This window comes from Lipotes vexillifer, unplaced genomic scaffold, assembly GCF_000442215.2.
Source record: "Lipotes vexillifer unplaced genomic scaffold, Lipotes_vexillifer_v1.1 scaffold387, whole genome shotgun sequence".
Taxonomy (NCBI): Eukaryota; Metazoa; Chordata; class Mammalia; order Artiodactyla; family Lipotidae; genus Lipotes; species Lipotes vexillifer.
Window position 1 is genome coordinate 3,395,342 of NW_006795399.1, and position 21,508 is coordinate 3,416,849.

The 21,508-nt window shown below is 40.7% G+C and overlaps 2 protein-coding genes across 6 annotated transcripts in view; both read left to right on the forward strand.

Annotated features, from left to right (window-relative positions):
* The window catches only part of PTGES3 (prostaglandin E synthase 3), a 24,956-nt gene extending 19,445 nt beyond the window's left edge, over positions 1 to 5,511 (forward strand). For 2 of the 5 annotated variants that reach the window (XM_007467698.1, XM_007467701.1), the window contains 4 exons: positions 961 to 1,050; positions 3,064 to 3,126; positions 4,020 to 4,044; positions 4,343 to 5,511. In XM_007467698.1, the coding sequence (XP_007467760.1) occupies positions 961 to 1,050; positions 3,064 to 3,126; positions 4,020 to 4,044; positions 4,343 to 4,362 (198 nt within the window). In that variant the 3' untranslated portion in view covers positions 4,363 to 5,511. The remainder of the gene's footprint in view (positions 1 to 960; positions 1,051 to 3,063; positions 3,127 to 4,019; positions 4,045 to 4,342) is intronic. The other 3 variants (XM_007467699.1, XM_007467700.1, XM_007467702.1) reach the window with 3 other exon arrangements.
* A 7,295-nt stretch (positions 5,512 to 12,806) lies between these two features.
* On the forward strand, positions 12,807 to 18,494 carry ATP5F1B (ATP synthase F1 subunit beta). Its single transcript, XM_007467703.1, has 10 exons — positions 12,807 to 13,038; positions 13,503 to 13,685; positions 13,928 to 14,102; positions 14,693 to 14,814; positions 15,062 to 15,246; positions 15,762 to 15,920; positions 16,012 to 16,134; positions 16,836 to 17,048; positions 17,461 to 17,662; positions 18,226 to 18,494. Exons 1-10 carry the CDS (start codon positions 12,912 to 12,914, stop codon positions 18,321 to 18,323), a joined length of 1,587 nt encoding a protein of 528 aa, XP_007467765.1. The 5' UTR covers positions 12,807 to 12,911; the 3' UTR covers positions 18,324 to 18,494.
* The last annotated feature ends 3,014 nt before the right edge of the window (positions 18,495 to 21,508 follow it).

The following is a 21,508-nucleotide window of genomic DNA, read 5'->3' on the forward strand; positions in this document are numbered from 1 at the left end:
GGAGGGGTGGGTGAAAGGGGTACAAGGAGTCAATTGTATAGTGATAGACGATAAGTGGACTTGGAGGGTGATCACTTTGTAGTTGTATACAGATGTTGAGTTACAGTGTTATACACCTGAAACTTACATTAAAAAAAAAATTTGGTACAAGGAATATAGTGTTTTTGTTTCATAGCTAGGTACTATTAATATTAAGGCCTTGTGTTCTGTATATTTTCCTCTACTTTGAGGTTTGTTAGCTTTAACTTAACACCAAGTGTGGTCAGAATAAGATAGTCACTAATAGATGCAGACTCTTCTGCATTCAAGAGGCAGACTTTGCTTAGAAGTATAAATTACTCAGATGCTACATTGGAGCATATCATGGTGACATTTTAAAAATAATAAATTAATCAAGTATCTGAATTTGAATAGTTCCTACCAGTGAATTTTTGTTTCAAAATGTAGGTTCTTTTGTTCTTTTTGTTTTTTTGGCTGCGTTGGGTCTTCATTGCAGTGCGCGGGCATCTCGTTCCAGTGGCTTCTCTTGTTGGGGAGCATGGGCTCTAGGCCCACCAGCTTCAATAGTTGTGGCACGTGGGCTCAGTAGTTGTGGCTTACGGGCCCTGGAGCATGCGGGCCTCAGTAGTTGTGGCGCATGGGCTTAGTTGCTCTGCGGCATGTGGGATCTTCCCGGGCCAGGGCTCGAACCTGTGTCCCCTGCAGTGGCAGGCGAATTCTTAATCTTGACCACTGCATCACCAGGGAATTGCCAAAAGTAGGTTTGTTTCTGACAACTGTGAAAGCAGCTTCATGAAACTATACTTACCATTATTACATTTTTCTAGTTTTTTTGTGTGTGTGTGCTGATTCCATGCCTCACTAGTATGAACCCACAGCTCAAAAAATGTAGTCCTTAGGTACACACTAAAAGAGTACAAGGTAACCTAATCATAGGGTGATATTTGTATTGATCTATAGCTTAATTGGCTTAGTGTGGACTTCAATAATTGGAAAGACTGGGAAGATGATTCAGATGAAGACATGTCTAATTTTGATCGTTTCTCTGAGGTAAGTTCTTTTAAATGCATTCTTCCACCTCCCTCCCAGTGAATTTCTGTGTAGTCAGTTTAATTTGGTTTTAAAGATATAGTGATATTTAGGACATGCATTATTTTACTTTCAAGACTGTTCTGCAGAAAACCAAATAAGATTTTAACAATGGTCATTTAACCTTTTATGAATTTTTAAAAATTCATGTTCTAAACTGACTCACTCTGTTATAAAGCAGAAACTAACACACCATTGTAAAGCAATTATACCCCAATAAAGATGTAAAAAAAAAAAATTCATGTTCTAAAGTTGATGTATAACGACAAAAAAATAAACCATACAATCAGTGCAGCACAGTTTTTATTCCAGCATTGGAACAGATTTTTTTTTTTAAGGGGCATGAATGTAGTAATTGGCTTGCATTTTGGAGCCATGTAATATGAATATAAACCTTTAAACACAAGAATCACGATGAGATATGTACAATGAGTAGTGTTTAGGGATATTTTAGTTACAAAATCAGGGAAAGGATTTTAAGTAAGCCTTTTTTTCCAGGATGTCACTGAAATACATATTGCCATGGCCAAAGGGAAAAAATCATTGAGATTCTCTTAGGTAGACTAGACCTTATTAAATGTGTTGCAGTAAAGCTGATCAGAAAAGAAAACGTTAGGTTGTAAGTTGAAGATACTCTCATTGTGATTTGAAATCTTGACTATACTTTTATGTTTCTTCTTTGACAACAAAGAATTAAAAGGAGTAAGTGCCCAGCTTCATGTATGCAACTGCTTATTTAACATCTCTCCTCATATGGCTCTGGCACCTTGATTTCAAAACAGAGAAGGGAGATAATGGTATTCATGTGATTCTCCTAAACCATGCTACTCCTTACCTGTAGTAATTGATGCCACCATTTACCCAGCTGTGCAAGTCATAACTTCTTAACAATGTTCTCTTTCACTGATTCTCTCTATCCAGTATAACATTAACTGCTGTCTTTGCTGTCTGTATTTTGTTTATATTTCCTAAGTAGCTCTCAAATGTATTCAGTTCTGTGTCTGTTGCCATTGCATCTCGGTACCTAGCATTGTGCTTGGCACCTTTTGAGCATTTTTCCTGCTCAAAGAAACTTAACCAGTATTTAGTGCTTTCAGATGTAGGAAAACTCTTTACTGCTTGCTCATATTATTCGAGAGTTGATGCCCAGAATTTTTATACTGAGAGATTTGAGTAGGTATCATTTTAAGGCCCCTTCTAACTCTGAAGTCCAGGTAAGCATGTATTTTTGAAGTCCCCATCTCATATTAATTATTTAGTCTGCTTATTTGTTCCTCTTTAAATAATATACTGCTTGCTTTATGATCAGAAAGAAAGAAATTTGGGAAATTAGTACTTTATGTATAAGTATGCTCTTTTGGTCCCAGTTTATTGTAAGTATACCAAGGGTGTTTTCCAGTGTGTATCTTTTCTTTCAAGGTTTATGTTTATTTTCTGTTTGTAACTTAGTTACTGGTGTTTAGCCTTTGATTCAATATTCAGGCCTTTTATGCAAGCTAATCAGCCGAGAGGACTTTAATTTAAATTATTTATTGGTTCTTCACAATATTTTAAAACTACAATGAGAATACCATAATACACATGCCACTTAGTTGAAGATACAAAACTTTACAACTATTCAGTACAAATAATCTCATTCTTAGCCACCAGAGGTGACTGCTATTCAGGATTGTGGTGTTTAATTTCTACATTATACATATATATCTTGTTGGATGAATTTTAATAATTTTTCTTCAGTGAGAACTTACTCTTAACTTCCTACAAGGTTTTAGGATGTTATGTAATTACCTATAATCTACCTTTTCCAGAAAGGAGGGTACCTAATATATAGTTTTATTTATTTATTTTTTCTTTTTCTTTTTTTAAATTGGTGGAAATCCATGAGAGACTTAAGGTTTATTCTGGAGCGTGCAACCTAATACTTAGGGCTTAATTTAACATCATTTTAAAAACTAATTTTTACACTTCAAATAGATGATGAACAACATGGGTGGTGATGAGGATGTAGATTTACCAGAAGTAGATGGAGCAGATGATGTAAGTCTATAAGTTCTTTTCTATGTTTACTTAAATACTACTAAGAAACAATGTATTTTCAGGTTGTTTTATGTAGATTCAAAATTGCTCCCTTTTTTTTGCCACTTAATGGTCTAAAAAATATTACAGGGAAAACCAGTTTTTTAAATGTGCCCATTTTTGAGGGATGGATCCCTACTAGGAAACAGGTGTCCCCTGAATCATTCTTCAAGGCACCAGATTTATAATTCAAAATTACTATTTTATAGAGACATATGCCTTACTCAGTTAACAGTTAGTTTAGGGATTATTTTGACAAAGAAAGTTGAACAGGTTTTAACAGCAGGATTGGTCAGAGAGACGTATAGTAAACAGATGGATGTTGTGAATCTATAAGGATATACTAGACCACTCTTCTCAACATTTCCCCACCTGGCATCCTGTTAACATCTTTAAGAAAGTTGTTCAGTGTAGTTTGGAAGATACTTAGACAATTCACCAGCTAGGATTAGAGTTCATTGTCTTCTGTCATTCCAGGGGTCTTCATATTGAGCCATTTTCCTCTTCCATTGAATGCCAAAAGAGAAGAGAAACTATTTTATACCAGGATTCAGTCTGGTTGATAGGAAAGGATTTAAAGGGTGGGCTCAATTCCCACGAAAAGGCATATATCTTATAGGAAGATAGATCCTCAGCTGTATGTCTGTTTGTCTTAAGTAAACCTGTTCTTAAGTCCATTGCTAAGTTCAAAGATGGATATAACCACCAAACCAAAGATTATATCTAACCAAAGATTGATATATCTGCTACCTTAGTCAAAAGTGCAGTGCTTCAGCGTTTTAAGGTGCAAACTGTTCAGTTAGCAGAGGAATGTTTGATTAACTTGGTAACTTTTTAAATTTTCCTTTCTGCAGGATTCACAAGACAGTGATGATGAAAGTAAGTATCTTTGTAAAAAGTATGTTTACACAGTGATATTTCACATCAGAGACCAAACTCTCAAAATAGAGAAGTAAAGTTAATTAACCTGTTTAAAATTCTTGGAAGATACATGATTGTTTCTTTATGGCCTCTAAAAAATAGCTAAAGCAGAAATTTGAATGATTTGAGATTCAAATTTTTTTAAAAAAATTCTCTGGGAAACAGCTCTTGATGGCTGCTCTTTCCTATTGTAAAACTTTGAAGTTGTTAGGTTATTCCCTTGTAATTTATACTAATCTTTTAAAAATCCTTTCAGAAATGCCAGATCTGGAGTAAGGAATGTTGTCATCGCTGGATTTTGAGAAAGAAAAATAACTCTGCAAGATTTCATAATTGAGAGAATTCCTAAGTTGATAGCTCTAAAGGCAGATTCTGTATTTGCCTCCTTTAACCCATTTTTCAACCTGTTTGTTTTTTTAAAGGCTTCACTAAGGGTTGATATGTACCATTGTATGGGGCAATTTTAAGTCAGCTAAGGCAATAACCTTATGCATGAACATTTCCCAGATTCCCATGATGCTGTTGAGGTCCTAGGCAATTGATAAAGCAGTTGTGATAAACAAAAAACATTTCACCTAAGTCTCCTTTACTTCATAACATAGATACTGACATGATCGGAAGCTTTCGGCTTAGGGAAAGTAAATTTTAGATTTTAGAACATGGACTCAAAGTGGCTGAAACAAATTGGTTGATACTTTAAACTGGTAACATGTTGTTCCTCTGGTATATCCTTCAGGATTGTTCCACTAAAGTTTTATTTTTCAAAAAATTTACTTCACATTATTGTACGTAAGTGATCACTTGTCAGTGTTCCAGATGTATCTTAGCTAAAACTAGTGAATGCCCTAACTTAGATGGTTTTGAAGCCTGTACATTTGGTATTGTTTGACCCTTAAACTTTTACATCTCTTAGCATGGAGGACGAAGAAAGGCTGTACATTGTTGCTTGAGTCTGTACATTTAGACCAAATTTGTATTTGCACTGTCAGTATGGCAAATGAGTGAAAAAAATGTTAATACACTATTGGATTTTTTATTTTATTATTATTATTTTTTGATTCAGCTTGTACCTGGGCTGAAAACCTCAATTTATGTTCATGACAGTGGGGAGTTTTTTTAATGTCTACATTCTTTCTAATAAACTGTTGGAAGACTTCTTGGCTATCCTTTCAAGTGTCTGGTTTACTGTAATTTCATGTATTGCCATTTACTGGAATGGAGTTTTTATTTTTGCTTGAGGAAGAATTTGGGAATATTCCTCTGTTTGGGGGGGAAAAAAAGAGGCTTGCTGTAATGTCACAGAAAACCTTTTAAAAGTGGATCTGTAATAGAAAATTGTAGATGCACTTTGCAACAGTTGGAAAAGAAAGTGTTGTGATTTGATTGAAATAAAACTAAGTGTGTTGTCCTCCTCTAAATCTTTGAGCTTCCGCATTTTGGCACTTTTTATTCCTTCCAGCTACTGCGTATTTGTCATAGCATAGAACTGCTTCATATTTCAGTACTTCCTTATGTCAGTCATTCTGGACCTGTGTTACAGGCAGTGTTAAAGTGCTGGGGGGATACAAAGATTAATCGTTCAGGTAATTGTGTACTCAGGGAGCTCACATCATAGGCTAGGCCTCAGGACAAATAGTGAACAAAAACTTAGGAGATGGGAAGTGTAGTAATAGATATGGATAGAGTATTTAGATTTAGAAGGGAAAACACAACCTTTTTTCTTCCCTTGTTAAGTATATGAGTGTTCCAAATAATATTCAAGACCATTTTCTTGAAATGCCACAACTAGAAAATCTTAACTTTTGGGGGACTGTGGGCATAATAACACTTGGCAGTCAACTCTGTTTTGTTATGTTACAGAAGTATAACTTGGGTTCTGGTCCTGTTAAGGAAATGCAGTTTCCTCAGAGCCTTAGGTTTTTCCACATTCGGAGGTATGTTTGGACTTACGTACTTCTCAAAAATTACTTTAAGCTTGGTCTCCTTTCTCTGGAGCATACCAAAGGTATCAGTATGCCTGATAGTGTACTGCTTAGCTTCAGGGAAAAACTTTAAAATTTAAAAAACCCTTCTGTTTTTAGTTTTATTCTCTCCAACTATTTTTGTATGTCAGTTCTGGAAGTTAAAAGATTCATTAAGGATTGGCTTAATGCCAGCCATTAGGCTATAGCATTAAGAAAGTATAGCATGATGGGTTTCTGATTTCATCCTATTTCTTAAGATTCTTACAATTTTTAAAACCTATTTTGTGCTCAGACACTTGAATGGGATTTCACTAACCCTTATTGCTGTCAGGTACAAAGTCTTGTGAATGGTGTCTGGTCCCTCTAAGTTAAAGCACTTCATGCCAGAAGGTGAATTGACAGGCCAAAACTGAAGGAGAACTATTTATTTGGCCTTGTATCGAAAATCTAAACTGTAATTACTTTTGCTTTAAAGAGAGTCACTGGGGAGAGGATCATTTGGTGAGTTTTTAAGTTTGAGTGAGAGACAGCATCTATTCTTATAGTTTGTCTCTTTTGACATGTGGTGAAAAAGATGCTGTATTCAACTTCCTGAACTGTTAAATTACCTCCAAGGAAGAGGGCAAGGTGATTAGTTGTTACAAGTAGCATGAAGGTTTTATTTACCCATTCAGTTTTGTGCAAGTTTTCGTTTTTTCTATTTAGCAAGAATTCTTTTGACAAGAAATGAGTGATAATGAACTTCAGTCGTATTCTAACATCAAATGCTGTTCTGCATGGCTCACCCAGCATTATACCAACCTTGAGAACATAAAGGCTTGGAAGGAGGGGGGAGGCAGGTACCTTGTCTAAGGCCTACTCTTAACTCCTAAATTATTTATTTTATTCTGGTAGGTTTGTAAGGCCTGTGGACTTAACTGAAACATTAACCACACTTGATTATTAGTTGGTAGTTTCCTCTACTAGGAGAGTGAAAGATGTATAACTAGATCTCCAGCCTGATGACAGCACCTGGTATGTTGAACACTCAGTACATACTTGTTACTACATTTTGCATGGGTAATGTATTGCAGGTGGGCCTGGACGTAAGGAAACAAGTTAGTGCAGTAATTGAAACGGTAAAATGTAAAAGGGTAAATTTAGGCTCTGACATTGAGAACGGGAGAGAGATTCCAGAGATATGTCAAATAGGATTTGGTGATAACTTGTATATATACAGCCTGTCATGCTTTGCTCTGAATACTTAAATGTTTTCTAAACTGGAAACCAAATATTTGCTTACAAGTTACAGTGTCAGCCTGGATAACTTCATTGTTTATGTGAAGAACCTATCCAGAACTCTAGCTTAAATTTCTTAGCCTCAAATCCAGTGACCTTGACTTGCATACTCTCCTTAGCACCCCATTCCTGTGGCTGTATCTCATCACAAGTTTAGGGGTGATAGCTGTAAAGCTGCTTCCAATACAGTTAACACCCTCCATGAGGAGTGTACCTCCCTCCCTCAACCATTGGTTTTTTGTTTGTTTGTTTGTTTTCACAACTAATTAGCCTCATAGCTCTAGTTTTTTCCATAGAACTAGACCTTGGTGGTTCTCGGACAATCAAAATCATGGGACTATGTGGATTCATCAGTCCCAACCCTCAGATAGGCTTTCGTGTAGTAGGTGATGTGGGGCCCAGGAATTTGCAATTTAACTGATACTTGACAACGATTGAAGTGTGATCCCGGCTACCAGCATGAGTCTCCCCTAGGAACTTGTTAGGTACATAAATTTCGGGCACCCGCACAGACCTACTAAATGAGAAATGAGACAGTAGAGTCCAGTGATCTGCCTTAAGCCCTCTAGGTGATTTTGATATGTGTTGAAGTTTGACATCTTCTCTTTTAGATCTAAAAGGCAGATTCTGAATTAGTCCTGCTGAGGTATCAGCTCCATCCAGTGTGACTTTTTGTGATGCAATGTTCTGTATCTCTCCATTGTCTGATAAAGTAGCTGCCAGCCGCAGAGAGCTGTTAGGGATCTGGAGTGTGGCTAGTTGACTGAAAACTGAATATTTAATTTTATGCTAAATTTAATCCCGTATAGCTAGTGATTACCATAGATAAAGCAGAGCTAGGTGATTCTGATGCTGGTGGTTTCTGGCCCACGCACTGAAAAAAAAATTCAAATTCTTATTAATGATAGGGGGAAATCCTCCAAGAATGATACAGAATGTAAAAGGTACAAAGGAAAGTTTAAAAAGAAAATCTAATATTAAAAGTAACATGGAAGGGTGAGGTGTGATAGGGCGAGAGAGAGAGAGACATGGACATATATATACTAACAAACGTAAGGTAGATAGCCAGTGGGAAGCAGCCACATGGCACAGGGAAACCGGCTCGGTTCTTTGTGGCTGTCTGGAGGGGTGGGATAGGGAGGGTGGGAGGGAGGGAGACAAAGGGAAGAGATATGGGAACATATGTATATGTATAACTGATTCACTCTGTTATAAAGCAGAAACTAACACACCATTGTAAAGCAATTATATCCCAATAAAGATGTTAAAAAATAAAAAATAAATAAATTAAAAAAGTAACATGGGTCAGGAGTTCCCTGGCTGTCCAAGTGGCTAGGACTCCGCATGCTCACTGCTTAGGGCTCAGGTTCATTCCCTGGTCCAGGAACTAAGATCCCACAAGCCGCGTGGTGTGGCCAAAAAATAAAAAAAGACATCAGAAGGTAACTTAGGTTAAAAGGTAAGTGATATACTTGAATAAAATATTTACAACATTTAACAAAGCATTTGAAGAGCACTAATCATGACAAGCCAATAGAAAAGAATGGGCAAAAGGTAAGAGGTAATTCACTGAAGAAGTAAAAATGACAAAGTATTGTCTTAGAAATTAGGGAAATGCAACTCCAGTCAATGAAGTAATTTCATACATTTAGTATGAGGCATTTTTTTTTTTTAAGGCACATTTTAAAAAAAATGTTTTGGCAAGGATTCTGGGAACCTGGGAAATTAGCAAAATGTTTTAGAAGGCATTTGGCAGAATCTCATTTAAATGAACATAATTTTAGGAAATTCCTTGGCGGTCCTGTGGTTAGGATTCTGAACTTTAACTGCATAGTGCCCGGGTTAGATCCCTGGTTGGGGAACTAAACCCCACATCCCACAAGACTTGTGGCACGGCCCAAAAATAAACGAACATAATTTTATGCCAGCATTTTATTTCTAGGAATCTAAAGGTAGTAGTAGATGGTGTACTCAGATGTTTACAAGATAACCTTTTTTTAATTCAGTATTGCATGTAATAGCCATTTGAAACAATCCAAATAACCATTAATGGAGTAAAATAAGTTATTACACATTATTATGGCATGAGGTGTAGCTGCAGTCAATAAAGTTAAATGTACTGACACAGAAAGTTCTCCAAAACATAAAGATTAGAAAAGCTTTCTGTAGTGTGCTTCCACTGAAGTTTTTAAAAATTGGGAATGCACATGTTTTATGTACATGGAATGGATAGAAAGTAATGGATATGTGCAAAACGTTTTTAGTGGTTATTTCTGGGAATGAGATTTGGGTTGTGGTGAAAGGATTTACTCTAATCCTGTATACTTAGAATTTGTTCATTTATTGTGTTTAAAAAAAAAGTGTGGTTTGACAAGAGAATATTGAAATTTTGAGGTAGAACTTGAGTAGGATACTTACATGAAATGTCAGTGCTAAGCTAGTTGGAATTGAAGAGATTAAAGAACTCTGAAGCTAGGGTATTGATTGGATTATTTTCCTGGAATTTGAAATCACTCAAGATGATTGTCAAGAAATACGGTAGAGACAGACATTTTACTATTTTCCAGAGTACTGAAAGAATGTGGAACATGACCATTATGGATGGCAGTAAAATAGAGTTGGTAGGGAATTCCCTGGTGGTTAGGACTCTGTGCTTTCACTGCCGAGGGTTCAGTCCCTGGTCGGGGAACTACGATCCCGCAAGCCATGTGGCACAGCCAAAAGAAAGTTGGAAAATGCAATCTTCACCTTAAGATAAAATTCATAAGGTTTTCAGCCATGAATTGTGGGGTCAGTCATTTGGAATTAACTTCAGGTAAGAAACCAGATTAGGTCTTTGTGGTCTCTGTTGTCCCATGGAAAGTAACTTGTATTTTACATGAAATGCTATCTGGGAATCAAGAAATACAAAGTAGGACCAAAACATGTCAGAACTCTAAAATAGATGACATTATTCAGAAATACTGTTGTTAAGGCCTATCTCAAGCCAAGCTAATCAAGTTTAATTTTATTTTAGACAGTATTACTTACAAATTTAGCAGGTTATCTGATTTCAGAAGAGGACTTGAGGTTGCTGGGGCCAAACATTGACAGCAAAGAAGTTAGAAAAATCAATTTACAAAGTTGAGCGTAGTGGAGAAATATGCCTCGGTAACATTGAAAGCATTTAGCGTTGCATTTTGGTACAAAGATTTAATTATAACCCAGCTGCCCAAAGAGCAGTTAAATTTCCTGATAATCTGCTAAAAAGACAAATGTGTAAATACATTTCAAAAAGTGATGAGCCTCAGTTAACCTGGAAATTTAGGTCGAAATCTTCACTTTGAAACTTCGATTAAGTGTCAGTTTAAATGTTTGACGGTTAATAAAATTTTGGCCACTACCAAAATTGGTGATACAAAACCAAAGGATCTTGACACTATGTCAATAGTAAGTAAAAATACTAGCCAACACAAAGACTGCTATGTGCCAGACGCCAGACATTGTTCTAAATGCTTCTTTTCACATTTTAATCTACTTAATTTTTGAGACGCCCTTATGAGATTATCTCATAATGAGGAAGGTGATACACAGAGATTTTAAACTTAGTGACAGTCTAGTAAGTGGCAAAAACAAGATTTTAAACCCAGTCTGGGACTTCCCTTGTGGTCCAGTGGCTAAGGCTCTGTGATCCCAATGCAGGGGGCCTGGGTTTGGTCAGGGAACTAGATCCCACGTGCCACAACCAAGAGTTCACTTGCTGTAAATCCCGCATTCTGTAACCAAAAAACTCCCGCGTGCTGCAACTAAAGCCCAGCACAGTGAAATAAATATTTTAAAAAATTAAAAAATATAAACACAATATAGCTCCAGTAGCAATACTCTTAAGTATCTTATCCTATCTATAGAAACTTCAACTCTAATAGTTGAGGGAGGCAAGTGAAATATATAGGTCCCTATTAACTGGGATGCTGCCCAGCATAATGGGAAGAGCACAAATTGCAAAACAAAAATGTATATCCTGCATCCATTGAAATTACCTTTGACCCCACATCACCGTGGAATGAATTCCTAGTTGCCAAACCCCGTTCTTTACAGCCCTTATTTTATAGAATGATTATGTGATTTATACTATTGACCACCTTCTCTTTAAAATTCTCTATTTTTGATTCTTACACTATGTTCTTTGGTCTTTTCCTTATTCCTCTGCTGCTTCCTTACATAGTTTATTTTTTTCTACCTGCCCCATACATGTTGCTGTTTTCTTGGGTTCTTTCCCTCTTACTAGGCAAGATTACCAAAGACACCTCAAATTTAACATTCTCTTCTATTCTTGCTTTCTCCTTTAAATTCTTTGATAGTTCTTGCTACCAAATAGGAAACTTTCACTATCACGCATAAAAATGAGAACTAATGTGTGCTGGTCGGAGAAAGTCTGGGGAGCTAGCTTCATGCTGAACTACTCCATTTAGCCATGTTTGTCCTAATAGATTAAGGGTCTCCCCCACCCTGCCCCCAAATACCTTGAATAAAGTCAATACTACAGAAAAGGATGTCCTGTTTATTTTACCATTTTTCATGCTCAGGGACCACACACCTACCACTGCTCAGCCTCCGCTCCCATCCAAGACCCTGAGAACTGGTTCTGGCTTCTCTCTATACTCATCTCTTTACTATCTTTTTTTCCCCTTCCTCACCTCTAACCTTCCTCACCTGCAGTTCCACAAAAGGAACATGCTGTTTAATGCAAATGTGTGCTTGGAATATTCTTCCTTCCTACTTTACCCTAGGAATTCTACTGATGTTTTGCGATGAGTCTATCAGCCTCCTCCACTTAGAGACAATTCCTCCTACATTTCTAGATGACCCAAATTTATCCCCTCCTTCTTCCTCCATACATTTTACCCTATACTAACCAGGACCCATCACACTTGATTGCATTTTTTACTCATCTGTCTTTCTTTAAAAGAGGTCCTAAGTCTTACTTATCTTTGCCTCCTCAATGCCTAGCACACATTTATTAAACGACTGGTTACATGAGTTTCTTTGTAGCTTTAATTCTATCTGGATTCCTGCCCTGAGTTATCTGAAGGCTTCCAATCTCGCTAATTAGAAAGAAAAACCGTTTGCCTCTAGAGAAGGATCCTAGCAGACAAGGTCAGTCAGTGGTGCTTCACGACACCACCACTTCCCTAACCCCGCTCTTGAGACTGTCACCTAGCTCAAGGTCCTGTCTAAGAAGAGAGCTCAAGGACAGCCAGTTACAGCCTAAGGGCTTCCCCACAGGAACTCACTCCCTTTCCTAAACGCAGTTCCGACAAGTACTCTCCAATTGACATCCCTGTTGTCCAATTATGTTTCGAGGCTCTGAGGGTTGCACCTAACCAGACACTGTCCAATAAAAAAAAAAGTAATTCAGATTAGCACCATTTTGGCCAATGGTTGAGAAGATGAGAGGTTATTAGCCTATAGGAGCAGCGCTGAGAGTGATGAGCAGCAAGATCATCCAGTGGCCATGCGTACTGTAGAGTAGGCCTCGCCCCCCAACTGTGGGGAGTTGGAGGCTAGACTGCTGCAGCGCTCAGTCGCCACCCGGGCTCCGCCATGTTGGGACTCGTGGGTCGTGTGGCCGCTTCCACGGTTTCTGGGGCCTTTCGGGGACTCAGCCCTTCAGCGCCGCTACCTCAAGTCCAGCTCTTACTGCGGGCCGCTCCGGCAGCGCTGCATCCTGGTAAGTGCCTTGCTCTAGGGTCTGGGTTCGTTTCTGCCATCCCATGACCTTGAGCCTGGGGCCGATAGTTGCTTGGGCCTAAGGGATCTGTGGTGCTAGAAGGACGCCAGGGCCAGCGCCCTGCCCTCTAACGGCGGGAAAACAAGAACAGGACCGATCTAATTCCGTCTCATTTTGGAAGAGGGGCGCTGTGTGACGGAAAATTGTGGGCAGGTGCATTGACCTTCCCGTGGAACGGGGGCACCGAGCTCTCGAATAATGGGGTTTTGTGCAGGAGGATGGGAAGATGGTGCAGGCTCTTTCTCCGCTTCCAGTGCGGCCCTCCCTCTGGACCCGCCTTCCGTGCAAGCGGAAGGAGGTCGGGCCTGGGCTGTATTCACCAGTACTTGTGAGTTAAGTCGGGCTTTCCGATGACCTTTAACTGTCCTAACCCCAGCTTCTTCCATATCTTTTTTGTCTGTTAGCCAGAGACTATGCCGTTCAAACATCTCCGTCGCCAAAGGCAGGCGCCGCCACTGGGCGCATCGTGGCGGTCATTGGTGCAGTGGTGGATGTCCAATTTGATGAGGGACTGCCACCCATCTTAAATGCCCTGGAAGTGCAAGGCAGGGAGACCAGGCTGGTTTTGGAGGTGGCCCAGCATTTGGGTAAGTAGAATTTGTTAGGAATAGTAAAGATCTTGTTTGACCGAAATATCCCCCAAAACTAAACTGTCTTCCTTCTATGATGATTTTATCAAAATGACTTTCGTTCTTCTGAGTTTGCTGAAGCCACATTTACGTACTGAGAAGGAGTCTTGGTTGACTTAGGTGTTCAATGCCAGTTACGCTTCATTAAATATCATGAAGCCAGTTTGTCCTGTATAACCCTGCAGTGCCTTATCTGACAGGTGAGAGCACAGTAAGAACCATTGCCATGGATGGTACAGAAGGCTTGGTTAGAGGCCAGAAAGTCCTGGATTCTGGTGCACCAATCAAAATTCCTGTTGGCCCTGAGACCTTGGGTAGAATCATGAACGTCATTGGAGAACCCATTGATGAGAGAGGTCCCATAAAAACCAAACAGTAAGTATCCCCCTCTTGTTGCATCTACACAGAAAGGAACTGTTTTTCCTAGCAGTTTTTTTTTTTCTTTGTTTTTTTTTTTCTTTTCCTAGCAGTTTTATACATTAAGGTGACACCCTCTACTATAGCAGAATTTTCTTGCAGAGAATACTTAAAATGCCGATACATTCATTTATTAAAACCACACAGTGCAGCTTCTTCTGAAGAAAATTAATGATGCAGAAGTTCTGATGGTAAAAAAAAAAAGAGAGAGAAAAAATGAAACTGCTACTTAGGGCTCAAGTTGATTATTTCAGTTCATTTTAATACCAGTGGCCTTTGTATTTCTTGTTGGTATGTGAAGAAGTGCTGTTAAGTTAGGGCTCCTGTAAAAGGAAAACCTTATGACAGTGAAAGTTGTCAGGGAATGGGATTATTGCTTCCTGGGGTGATGAAATCCCCTTTATTGCAGAATATTTGGGCTTGATGGTGGGTGACAGTTTTGTCTAGAATGTTACATAAGAGATGAGATTATGAGTAAAGGGTTAGGCTTGAGAATTGAGAGGAACTGTTTAATAAGAAGAATAGACACTGATCTTCTACCTTTACAGATTTGCTGCTATTCATGCTGAGGCTCCTGAATTCATGGAGATGAGTGTTGAGCAGGAAATTCTGGTTACCGGTATCAAGGTTGTGGATCTGCTGGCTCCCTATGCCAAGGGCGGCAAAATTGGTATGTTAGTGGTGGGTAGATATTTTCCAAATCTAATGTGTGGAAAAAAATCCTACCATGTTATGAGTGGGTACTGAGATCTATCCCTCACTGATGAGTAGCTTCTGACTTTCGTTCTTCTGAGTTTGCTGATGCCAGATGCCATTTCTGAGAAGGGAAAAGATGGAAAGAAACAAACAAAAATTTTTTTTGAAGTTTGCTTATTTGGAAACGAAACTCATATTCTTTTTTTCTCAACCTCTCCTAGGGCTCTTTGGTGGTGCTGGAGTTGGCAAGACAGTATTGATCATGGAGTTAATCAACAACGTTGCCAAAGCCCATGGTGGTTACTCTGTGTTTGCTGGTGTTGGTGAGAGGACTCGTGAGGGCAATGACTTATACCATGAAATGATTGAGTCTGGTGTTATCAACTTAAAAGATGCCACCTCCAAGGTGAGCACTGAGCTGATTGATGTCCACAAAGTAGTGCCAGGAAACTGCTGCAGTTGACTGCATTGCTAGGTGAAGCCATGTTCTATATTTTCATTTTATTGTCCCAGGACCTACAAACAAAATTTGTCAGTGTTTTTCCCCCAGCTTTTAATACACTAATGTACATTTTGTTTTCTTCTTTGATATTTCTAGTCTTTGATTTTGGTACATAGACCCATCATTTGAAAGCTAACTTTGGGGGGAGTTGAAGGTGGTTCTTATATCTCAGATTACCCTATTTTGTGCCTTTCACTTATTTACAATTTATTTCCTTTCTACTGTAAGAATATTGCCTCAGTAATTATAAGAAATTACCTTTCATGTTGTTTTGAACTACATCTCTAAAAGTGAAAATTGTGAACAAAAACATAGACATCTAAGGAGGGTTTTTTGGTAGTTTCTCTGATTTGGGGACCTTGGGTATATGGCTTTCCCACTCCTCTGCCACAATTTCTGAATTTGTATAATTACTGCAGGTAGCGCTGGTGTACGGTCAAATGAATGAACCGCCTGGTGCTCGGGCCCGGGTAGCTCTGACTGGACTGACTGTAGCTGAATACTTCAGAGACCAAGAAGGTCAAGATGTATTACTGTTTATTGATAACATCTTTCGCTTCACCCAGGCTGGCTCAGAGGTAAGAGAGAAGACTTGAGAGAACCTGGTTCATTTGACCTTTCTATGGAATGATGCAGATAAGGCTAAAGATTTTTTTTTTTTTTTTTAAGGTGTCTGCTTTATTGGGCAGAATCCCTTCTGCTGTGGGTTATCAGCCTACCCTGGCCACTGACATGGGTACCATGCAGGAAAGAATCACTACCACCAAAAAGGGATCTATCACCTCTGTACAGGTGAGAACAGTTAAATGGATGAAGGTCTAATTTGTATAAAGGCATGTACAGAAAGGTACAAAATCTAGTTACTTATATCTCAAAAGGCTTTTAAGTAGGTACCTGAGCTCCCTGAAATAATGTGTGAAATTCTGTGTGTGCATGTTAAAGACCCTAAAAGATTAAGAAACCACTCACCTAAACTAATTGAAGGTGTACATGTAAATGTAGATTGCAAAGTAGTGGTTTCCATCCTGAAGGGGAGTTTGAAGCTGCATGGAAACAGAGCGTTAAATATGGACTACACTAACTACTACAAATTTTCAAGTGTATGTAGGTGGTATATAGTAAAAATTATCTAGAAGTTTGTCTAAATTTTATTAACTTTCATGGTTCATTTTCCTGATGAATTAGTATAATAGTGCAAGGGTTTTTGTTTTTGTTTTTTACTGTTAAAGTGGGTATCACTACAATAGAGTTTAAAAGTAGGATGAAGAACAAAAGGAATAACAATGAAAATTCTTTCATCACGTCTTGGAGGGACTAGATAATCTATAAGCTTACTCAGCCACTATTAGGGGTGATAAGAGTCCACATTTTTTGAGGTGGACTCTTGAATGCTGAGAAGATAAGAGTGACATAATGAGGAGAGGTCAGAAAAGGGGATGGCTTAAGTAAAATTACTTGGCTTCCTGCTGCTCTTCATGGGTTCTTGACTTTAGGCTATCTATGTGCCTGCTGATGACTTGACTGACCCTGCCCCTGCCACTACCTTTGCCCATTTGGATGCTACCACTGTGCTGTCCCGTGCTATTGCTGAGCTGGGCATCTATCCAGCTGTGGATCCTCTGGACTCCACCTCTCGCATCATGGATCCCAACATTGTTGGCAATGAGCATTATGATGTTGCCCGTGGGGTACAAAAGATCCTACAGGTGAGTACTGCAGGTGAGATCAGTGGCCATAAAGTCGTAGAGGGAATTTGGGGACTGTATTAGGACCGTATCTCTCCTGGTGATTTGTGATTTGCTTTAGAGCAAGAAAAGATGAGACCAGCAGTTCCTAGTGAGTGTTAATGAGGTCTCTTGAGTTTCCAGGTACTCCATGTTTGGAATCCAATATTTTCTAACACCACCTAATAGACTCGGAGTAAGGGAAGCAAGACACTGATCTTAGCTGAGGGCCCTCATGACCCCCAAGTAACTAATTTGTTTCAGTTAAGAAGTGCAGTAAAGTGCTAAAATGCTGTATACAGAGCTCAGTGTGAATATAAAGTGTTAATCCTTAGGTCCAAATTAGAGGAATGTAAATGTTTACTAGGCCTTTCTTAATCTTGTTTTCTCATAGGACTACAAATCCCTCCAGGACATCATTGCCATCCTGGGTATGGATGAACTTTCCGAGGAAGACAAATTAACTGTGTCCCGTGCACGGAAAATACAGCGTTTCTTGTCTCAGCCATTCCAGGTGGCTGAGGTCTTTACCGGTCATATGGGGAAACTGGTACCCCTGAAGGAGACCATCAAAGGATTCCAGCAGATTTTGGCAGGTGAGATTTCAAGTATAAGGCTGAACATAAAATGGCAAAGAAACTGAAATCCCTTGAATGCTTGCTGTGCTGTGTTCCCATTCCAGGAACCATCAAGCAATATATAAATATATTGTGCCTAATTACATAATTTTTATATAAAAGTAAGTTATTTCCCATCAGTTTTCTGTCCGAGAGTAAGACTTAGACTTACTGAGTGCTTCCATGCTAGCTACTCTTCTAAGTGAATTACAACATCCTTAGAAGGGAGGCATTATTATCTTGTTTTACAAATTAGGAAACTTGAAGCATGGAAAGTTTAAAATAACCAGTCCCAATGTCATACAGCCAAAGTAGCAAGAATTTGAACCCAAGTTATATGACTGTGGATCATTTGTTCTTAAGCTGTACTGTAGCATCATGTCTTGTAAATTGGATTTGTGAGGGAAGTTTAAGAAAAGTTACCTAAGATGACATGATTTCACCACATTCTGACTGGTGGCCTCAAGTGGTGAGGTATGTACCCACTGCAGAAAGTTGATAATATCCTTCACTTCTCACCAGTTGGATTTTTTTCCATGTAGGTGAATATGACCATCTCCCAGAACAGGCCTTCTATATGGTGGGACCCATTGAAGAAGCTGTGGCAAAAGCTGATAAGCTGGCTGAAGAGCACTCCTGAGAGGGTCTTTTTGGCAAACTAAGCACTCGTCCTCCGTGCTGTCCATCTCCTTGCTCCTAATCCAGAAATTGCAGTTTTCTCTGTAGGCCACATTCCTGAGAGCCTTGATTGAAGACATTGTGTTCTGTCTGAAGAGTATTTAAGGTTTCCAATAAAAAGTACATCCCTCAGCATCTGTCTCTTTCTTGGTCTTGACAACACAGCCAACACTGACGTTTTTAATAGTAATTTTAGAATAACCACACACAAGAAACAGCACAAAGTAGGCCATATATATTTGAAATGGGGTCATCAAAAAAGAAAAGCCATTGTCTTGGATTGATGAACAGCTGTGGGTCTTGTGAAGGGGTTTCCTGGGGATGATGTGATCTTAATAGTAGGGCCTCATCTTTTGCCCTTTTATGTCATTGTTCAAAGCAAGTTGATTTTTTGCCCCTTGTATATAGTGCATTTCTGCTTTTTAAAAAGCCAAAGGACTTTTTAGAAGAGCATTTTGGGAAAAATGGGTTGGGTCTAGAAATAACTGCTATTCTAAGAGAAGGCGGGTTAATCAGTGAATGAAATTTTTTGGAAATGGTAACATGTTCTGAAGGATTAAAATTGAGTCAAAACAGCCCTCTTTTCTATCTTCTACCTTCCTTTTTTTCAGAAGGTGTTCCTAACTACTGCCTCCTAACTTACATTTTGGGCAAGACTAGTATGTTTGTGATTCCTTGAGGCAATGCAGAATATAAAGTACCATGGGGCCTATTCTGAGGTCTGCTAAAATCCCTTAAAATTGGGGAAAGAATCTTACAGGAGAATAGTAATTTTCAGTGGTGTTGGGCTTGGGTTTCTGAACTAAATAATGGAATTAGACCCCTTCATCTTAGCCCACTAAAACATGCAGGATTGCAAGGATTACTCAAAAGTACACCCACCTTTTCAAACAAGTGCAGGGTTGGATTTGATGCCCCTTAAACATTCTTTTCTGGGCCCAGACCCATCTCCTACTGCCCTCTGGTGGTGGTAGGACTGGAGGCTCTGCAAGAACTCTGATCTCACCATTTTGAAATCCATGAAGGCCATTTGCTGGGATGTGGTTCTTTGCTAATGACTGTTTACAAACCAGCTGGGGCTTTTGTCCTAAGGAGGAGCCTGAATCTATAAGCTCCACCCTGAGGCATTCAAGTCGGGTGGAAGCAGAGCTGGACAAACATCCCAATTCAGAGGCCCCTGGGGGCTGAAGGCTGGGGAGGAGCCTTGGGAGAGGTGCCAGGGGTGGAGTAGGGGCCTCTGAGTTTCCCCCCATCTGCCTCTGACGTCCTTGGCACGTCTCTCCTGTGTCATGATCTGGACGTTAGGTGGAGCCCCTGAGCTGCCTGTGTCCAGTAGCTTGCTCCTAGAAAAGCCTGGATTTGGGGAAATGCTGAGTTATGGGGGTTGGGGGCACATCCTCTAGGTCCTTACCCTGGAGTGGGTAAGAAGCTGGTGCAGAAGCCCCCAGCGTATGGGTCCGCCCTTTCTGCTCTGTTTTCCCATGTTATCCAGATGCAGACCTAGGAACTGTGAACCTAAAGGTTGTTTCTATCATACCTCCACCCTTCCCCCCATACATTTATGTCTCTTAGCATTCATCGAGAACCTTCTCCCTCTCACTAGCTGCAACTATTTATTTCCTTCCCCCTTCACCGCTCTCTTCTTGTACCACGCCACTGGGGTGTCAACACAGATCTAACCTTCCTCCATATTTCTCCTGGTTCTGCCCTGTCCTCACCGCCTCCTCCCTCTCCACCCAGAGAAAGCCACGCCCTTCCCTCCTCCCTCCCCACCCTAGTCTGTCACACAGGGACATCACCCTACAGCAGTTCAGGCTGTGGTTCGCAGGAAGCATACATTGGCTTTTTGATTCGTGCTAGTTCCCACCTCACAGTTTGGGAGGATCTAACACCAGCCTGCACGTGAAGGGGGAACCAAGGACAGTGAGGAGCTGGGTGGTCCCAGCCCTGGAGCCCTGCCAGCCCGACATGGGTAAGTATGAGGACCAGCCCCCGGGAAGGCCTGAGGGATGCCTACCTCCCTCCCTGGCTGACTCAGCAGGGGTGGGGCCTAACCTTTGCTCTTTTGGGGGGTGAAGGAGGGGAAACCAGACTATAGGGGCACAGGGGCTCAGCTGGTGAGGCTGCTGACCAAGGGGTCATGAGCACTGGCCAGCTCCAGCTCTGGGGAAGAGCCTAAGAGTGCACCTTAGGTTGGGGCTTTCCCCACCTCACCACCCCCACCTCAGCCCCTTGTGCCTCCCACTTAAGCTGCTGAGATTCAAGAAATATTTCACAGCACTCACTGCTGGCCTTACCCCCATGAAAGTAAAGCCCACTTTTGGTCGCACTGGATGATTTTTAAGGTGCTTCTCCCCCTGTTTTCTCCCCAGCCTTTCAAGTCCCTGCCCTTTTCCCTCCCTGACCCTGACCCACCACCAGGTGGGGGGCTGCACTGAGCAGCTGCTTCCTGTTGCCCCAGAGGTTGCCGCAAGGGTGGTGGCGGCTGGGGGAGAACTGAACTAGAAGAAAGCCGATTCTCACGGCCCCACACCAGCCTCACTAGGGCTGCTACTGGCGATCCCCATGCTTCAGTCACTGAGAAGACAGAGAGAGGCAGGACTGAGGTTGAAAGGCCTCGGAGGTCTTTGCCTTCCTGGCTTCCTGATTGCAGAAGTTTTTAAACTTGGGTCGTGCTGGGGGAAGGAGGCTGCGTCTCTCCACGGCTGTAGGGCTTGAGCCCCTGAGGAGCTGAAACACAGGGAACCTGTTCATCTAGTAGGGCCGCTGTGTGTTACCCCCAGCACGCTTGGCCTTGAGTTCCCTCTCCGCCACCTCCATTCCTCCGGAGTCCTTGCGACTCTCACTGCTTCCTGGTCCTCCTTTGTGAAGAGATCTTTGCCGGTGCCTCCGGAGAGCGGGTGGAGCTCTCCCAGGTCCTCCAGTTCGGACCCACCACCATCCCCCACTTCACCGCAGAAGTTTCTGTCTCTTTTTCCTGGGATCTGTTCTCTTCCTCCATCTGGGATCCTTCCTGGTTCAGGCCCCTAGGAGACGCCACCCGTTTCCCCCTCCCTCAGCGGATTCTTCGCGACAGCCCTACCCGAGCGCTCGTCCCTACCCCAGTAGCTCCTGTCCCTTTAAGTGCTACCTCCCCACCCCACCCCC

Coding starts and splice junctions, on each gene's coding strand:
- ATP5F1B (XM_007467703.1), top strand. CDS start 12,912: ATGTTGGGACTCGTGGGTCGTGTGGCCGCTTCCACGGTTTCTGGGGCC. Junction 13,686..13,927: donor GGAGGTGGCCCAGCATTTGG/GTAAGTAGAATT, acceptor CTTATCTGACAG/GTGAGAGCACAGTAAGAACC. Junction 17,663..18,225: donor ATTCCAGCAGATTTTGGCAG/GTGAGATTTCAA, acceptor TTTTCCATGTAG/GTGAATATGACCATCTCCCA.